The sequence below is a fragment of the Anneissia japonica genome, unplaced genomic scaffold, assembly GCF_011630105.1.
Source record: "Anneissia japonica isolate Jap-2015-1 unplaced genomic scaffold, ASM1163010v1 scaffold287818_len932483_cov186, whole genome shotgun sequence".
NCBI classification, from domain to species: Eukaryota; Metazoa; Echinodermata; class Crinoidea; order Comatulida; family Comatulidae; genus Anneissia; species Anneissia japonica.
Window position 1 is genome coordinate 568,188 of NW_022703366.1, and position 6,045 is coordinate 574,232.

A 6,045-nucleotide genomic window follows, 5' to 3' on the forward strand; every position below is an offset into this window, starting at 1 on the left:
GTCTAATGGATATGCGGCACTGCACTCCCCCTGACAGCAGGAAGTTACAAGATCGAATCCCGCAAGAAACACTTTTTTTCATACAACTGAATTAAAGGAACTTTTCGTTGAAGGGCCTGTTATGCTTGATATGATTATAAAATCTTGTTCATATAATAAGCACTGTTATTATCATTTATCCATTTTTTATATTGTGTTTACGGTGCTACGTAGCGTAGCAAACCTAATTTGAATATATAAAAACAAAAATAGGGCCTTTAATGGCAATGTGCAGAACTCAAAAGAAAAAATACATATAACATATAATCTGGAAAAAAATGTTTTAAATAAAAAAGAATTGACTTAATTGCGACGAAAAATGAATAACCGTGCCTTTTTTCCCCTTTTTTTTTTAAATATAACAATCGTCCAACAGGAACTCTTCGTTCCCACTTACAGGCGAAAATTGCAATAAACATTAACAATATAATACAATAAAATCACAAGATATAAAAAGATTATTATTATTATTATTATTATTATTATTATTATTGCAATGATTATAATTAATATTGCTATAATTACTATAAATATGTAAATTACTGAAAATTATTTAAAATTACAATTATAGATTATACAACTGCTTTATAATCATGATAATAATGACAATGAAATAATAGATAATAATTATAATAACAAAAAATAATAATGGCTATGTATAACAGGGCTGGTAGGCCTACGAATAGTATTATAGGGTAATACGGTATTAATATTTGACAATCATTTGCATATTCAGCAATGATCAAAATAAGTATACATTAACCGTCTTTTGAATCCTACATAACTAATGTTGACAGCCTGAACTGTAGAAACTTGGCAAAACATTTTCAGGATTCGTTGATCTGCCGATGTATTCTCTCACAAAAGTTATGACCTGTTACAAAGTTAGCCTTTCCATTAATTTTACAGAATGGAATTTGAAACTACCAACACTGTTGTTCCAGCGTTACCTGTGATTTCAAAAATACTTCAAGTGGACAAAGAACAAAGGGACAGTGACGCATTAAAATTTTTAAACAGTTTAAAACAGAATTCTATCGATATAAATGAAATAGAAAAAGCTCTCACTAAGTGGCATAACACTCGGGAAAAATTAATAAACCAGCTACACGAAATCACTGACAAGATAAGAAAAAACAAAAGAAATACGCATATTGCCAGGATAATCGGTGCTTCAACATCGACCGCCGGTGCGGTTATGTGCATAACCACAGGGATTCTTAGTTTTGTCACTCTGGGTGTTGCTACAACTCTTTTCGTTGTTTCAGTAGTTGGAGCTTGCGCTGCAGCTGTCGGTGGAGGGGTAGCTGCTGGAGCTTCTTTTACAGCTAAAGTCTTATCTGGTCGGGGATCCAAAGAGGCCAATACTTTGATCGAAGAGGACAATGTAAGGTTCCAATTTCTGAAAGACGTCCAGCAGCGATACATAGACAACCTTAAAAATTATATGAAGTTAACACAAAAGAATGATAAGGTCGTTTTAGAGTTCAAAAAGATTGGGGGCGTAATCAGTATTGCGATAAGTAAGTATTTCTTCAGGCCTACGGTACTTTTTTTTTTTTTTTTTTTTAGTCGTGCGTTTTTTTTTTTTTTTATAGTCGTGCGTTTTTATACATAGACCCCAACATTATTTCCGTTCTTCCAACTAATAGGTCGATTGATATTAACATTCTAATTTAGAGATAGGGCCTTGATGCAGGGGTGGAGCTAGTGGGGCGGGGCAAAGGGGCCAGTACTCCTCACCCCCAGCCCGTCGGAGATGAAAACACAATTCGTAGGGGAGAAGAAAAAAATTATATATACTGTTTACATTAGTAGATTCTATTCAAAACCACTAAATTATCATTATTTCTGGGGCTACACCCCTGGATCCCAAGAAATTCAAGAGACGCCCGATCACCAATCCCCATATAGGCTATTTCATAGAAGGCATATTTTATCCATGCGACTCATCATCATTATATATAACCGTCATCGTCAATCAAAGTTCAAGAATTTTATTATCTTTATTGTTATTGTATTGTTATTATTTTCAATATTATTATCATTATCATTACATTATCATATTATTAATCTACCGTATTTTTTCAGGGGTTGGAAATAATATCAGCAAGACCATTAGTATCGTTAATGCCGTTCGCACAGGTATTTATTTGTTTGGTTTTAATATACTGAGCCTATATTAATCGAATAGGCCAATTATTATTCATTATCAGGCAATATGGAGGAACTATTAAGGGGAAACCTTCAGGACCAAAAAGTGTCCACTTCGGAGTGTCTCCAGAATTAAAGAGTGAGTAGGCCTACATCTATTAGGTGATAACCGAAAACGTGATTCCCCTTAATAGGGGGTTTTGGCACATCAATACAAAGATGGCATAGATTATAATTTTATTTTAAATGACGTGCACGAGTGACAACATAATTAAACTAAATTGTAACAAAGGGCCTATAAAGAAAGATACAGCAGCATGAATAGAGTTACTTGTATGAATTTGAATCCTTAAATATATATACATAAAAAAGAGAACAAATAAATCTCATAGCAAGTGTCAAAATTGACAAAGATTAGTAACACACTGTAGGCCTACACAGTGGACCTATCTGATATACATTTTAAGAATCAATAAAAAAATCTATGGCAAACTTATGACTAAAAACTTACAAAATTTAAATGTCAAACAGATACCATTATTTTGATTCTATTGCAGTTGTAGCGATACAACAAAAAAATAGTGTCTCCTTATTAATAGTGGTTGAAAATGTGTTGATTTGATCACCATTTCGTACCCTCGGAAAGTGTTCCATCCCCTTAATAGAAGTGTCCCCTTAATAGGGGTTGGCAGTAGTGTCACGGATAAGTTTCTCATATAAAGGTCTCCCCTGAATAGGGACGTCACACACAAAGAAGGGCTATACTGCGGCTTGGTGTATTGTACAAAATGTTTTTATAGAACCATAAATAGGTATTTGTAGCAAAATATCACAACTGTATACCAGTGGCCCATCTAGGAGTTTTGAAATGGGGGCGGCTGATTGGGGCGCGAAAATTAGGTGAGGGGTGTAGCTCGCAAAATAAGGTGATTTGAGGTGATTACTACTACTTGAGCATTTTTGTGGGGGGGGGGGGAACTGAGGGGACGCAAGTTCATTCGGGGCGTGCGCCCCCTTAGATACGCCACTGTATATAACGTTTCTAACGTTGCTGCAATGCAGTGTAACTCCATCGTCCCACATACCTAACTACGTTAGGCCTAATAACCTCTTGCGTTTGGTATTTCAAGTTAAATCATTAAAACCCAACTCTTACCCATGTGTGTACCATCAAAAATGTTTAGTCATTTACTCGTGCCGAGTTCGGATTGGAACTGGTCCAATTTGGTTCTTGTTAGATCTTTGGTTCGAGTTAGATTTGGTTTGGTTTTGGTCAAAGCTAAATGTTGGTCCGAGTTAGTATTGGTCGGATTTGTATGCTGTCCAACACCCAAACTGTATACGAGGTTGTTGATTCTTGTCCGAGTTTAAAATTACTGGTGGTATTATTCGTTTACAGTATTTTGTTTTCTTTTATTTAATCAATTTTAAATCCTGAAGTCATGAACACATGTGAAAGTGGTACATAAAAATAACTGCATTTTTTCTACACCTACTTGTACCACGTAGCAAAATGTTGGGAGGAGTGGGGGGGGGGGGGGGGGGGGGGGGGGGGGGGGGGGGGGGGGGGGGGGGGGGGGGGGGAGGGGAAATTTTAATATTTGAAAGTTGAAAGCACTGATAATCGCTGTTACCGTAGTGTTCAGACACAGTGCTGCATGTGGTAAAGATGAAGATGTAGGCCTCGGGTTTGTTAGTTGGCTGATGCAAGCAGGTATTCAATGAACGTAATTCAATAGAGTAGTCACAGTGTGACATCAAGGTTTGTGAGGGGGGACAGTTTAATAATTAAATAGGTGAGCCTAGAGTGGATTAATATAATGTTCATCATGAATAGTGCTGAAGTTGACGGAATTGTTGTTATACGAAAATCTACGGTAGATTTCGTAGACAAGTTTCTAAGCTTACTATTAAATCGAATTCAGAGGGAACAAAATCATACAATTATTTAGCTACGTTGATCGGAGAACTCATTGAAAAATATTTTAGAGAATCCATAGAAAATACAATCCTGACGTCTTTTTGCATGTGTTTTGCTGATTATCGCAATGAATCTCTTGTTCCTAAATTAAATTCGATTTCAAAATCTTTTTCGTGAATGAAGGTCAACTTACATCGATTTTTTCGTCAATGAGGGTCAACTAACCAGTTTAAGATTTCGATCTTCTTGGTTTTTATATTTACAAATATATGCATAAATTGTTTACACGTGATATTTATACGTTTGTTCTAGAGATTAAGCCTATAGATGGTGAAACAGTGCGTGTCCTTAGTGTAATCACTCTTGGCGGTAAGCTTGTGGCGAGAATTCTGGGATCGACTTCAAAATACGGTAAGTCTTAAAAGTAGTAGTATTGTGTGATATATTGGCAAACGTCTATCGCGAAAGACAATTGAAAAAAAAAACAGCACAATAAAAAGTATTACTATAATCGTATTATATTACTCTATCAGAATTATCATTATTATATAATTATATATATTATATATATATATATATATATATATATATATATACTGTATATTATATATTATAATTTCATAATTTTATTTCACTCAGAACGTAATGAGTCTGGTAGGCAAACCAGAGCCTTGCAGGCGTCAACGTTCCTATGCATGATACATGGCTTAAAAAGTATATAGGCCCTATATATATATATATATATATACGTGTATATATACGTACATATATATACACGTATATATATATATATATATACGTATACACGTATTATATATATATACACGTATATTATATATATATGTAATACGCGCGTGTGTGCATATACACGCGCGCGTGTACATATATACGCGTGTACATACATACGCGTGTGTGTATATATATATACGCATGTATATTATACGTATATATACGTATATATACGTGTACATACATACGTATATATATATACGTATATATATTATGTATATATACATGTATATATACGTATATATGTATACGTGTATATATACATATATATATAAGTATAAATAAAATATATAAGTATAAATAAAATAAATAAATATAAATAAAATATATAAATATAATTAAAATATATAAATATAAATAAATAAATAAATAAATATATATACATATACATATATATATAGACAATTGGAATCCTGTGTTATTTTCCCTCTGCATGGGTTTTCCCTTTTAACTAAAAATTGTATGTGGGGTCCACACATAAAGGTTTCAATATATTTTTGCTTCAACAATTGCTCACTACGACATATTTATGTTTCATTTCGTATACTTTAGCTGTAAAAGCTATTGGAAATGTAGGTATTCATCTTGTAAACGACGTAAGCAAAGCAACAAAGCGGACTCTTGGCATCGTTTCTAGGGCCGCAGGGATAACGGTTAGTGCAGCCGCCATAGCTGTAAATATACACACCATTGTTTCATCTGCACTCGACTTGAGCAACAACTGTCCAGACAAAGCTGCCGATAAAATCGAAGAAATCGCAAAAGACCTCGCAAACATCGAAGCACCAACCCTGGAGGATTTAGTCATCGAATCAGTATTAGCAGCTGCAGATGAAATTCAAATACCACATGAGGGTGATATCAACTGCAGCGAAGATGACCATCTGTTTGAGGATTGTGTAGATGATACTTAATATATGGCATCCATTTGGAGTACTGCATACTGCGGTAGTAGAATTTCTCTGTAAAATGGAATGTTGAGGTAGACATTCTGACAGATGACCAATGGCTGATAGCATCTTGTCCGATAATGGACTGTTTTGAGTAATTTGGCCTAGTTCCTGCAGTATACTCATGCTCCTATAAGGAGCCTATTTATAAATATTATATTATCCCATTATATAGAGTATAGGCCTATATAT

At 34.4% G+C, this 6,045-nt stretch overlaps 2 protein-coding genes across 2 annotated transcripts; both read left to right on the forward strand.

The window, feature by feature from the left end:
* The first annotated feature begins 628 nt into the window (after window positions 1-628).
* Window positions 629-2,815, forward strand: LOC117104428. Its single transcript, XM_033245277.1, has 3 exons — window positions 629-1,562; window positions 2,131-2,184; window positions 2,751-2,815. The coding sequence occupies exons 1-3, from the start codon at window positions 950-952 to the stop codon at window positions 2,813-2,815; spliced, it is 732 nt and encodes a 243-aa protein (XP_033101168.1). The 5' UTR covers window positions 629-949.
* LOC117104409 lies at window positions 2,139-6,020 on the forward strand. Its single transcript, XM_033245254.1, has 3 exons — window positions 2,139-3,591; window positions 4,427-4,525; window positions 5,456-6,020. Exons 1-3 carry the CDS (start codon window positions 3,477-3,479, stop codon window positions 5,815-5,817), a joined length of 576 nt encoding a protein of 191 aa, XP_033101145.1. The 5' UTR covers window positions 2,139-3,476; the 3' UTR covers window positions 5,818-6,020.
* Window positions 6,021-6,045: the final 25 nt, after the last annotated feature.

Bases quoted from the DNA above. Each gene is read 5' to 3' on its own strand.
- LOC117104428 (XM_033245277.1), top strand. From the start codon at position 950: ATGGAATTTGAAACTACCAACACTGTTGTTCCAGCGTTACCTGTGATT. The intron at 1,563-2,130 runs GTAAGTATTTCT...GTATTTTTTCAG, and splicing joins CGTAATCAGTATTGCGATAA to GGGTTGGAAATAATATCAGC. The intron at 2,185-2,750 runs GTATTTATTTGT...ATTCTATTGCAG, and splicing joins CGTTAATGCCGTTCGCACAG to TTGTAGCGATACAACAAAAA.
- LOC117104409 (XM_033245254.1), top strand. From the start codon at position 3,477: ATGTTGGTCCGAGTTAGTATTGGTCGGATTTGTATGCTGTCCAACACC. The intron at 3,592-4,426 runs GTATTTTGTTTT...CGTTTGTTCTAG, and splicing joins GGTGGTATTATTCGTTTACA to AGATTAAGCCTATAGATGGT. The intron at 4,526-5,455 runs GTAAGTCTTAAA...CGTATACTTTAG, and splicing joins GGGATCGACTTCAAAATACG to CTGTAAAAGCTATTGGAAAT.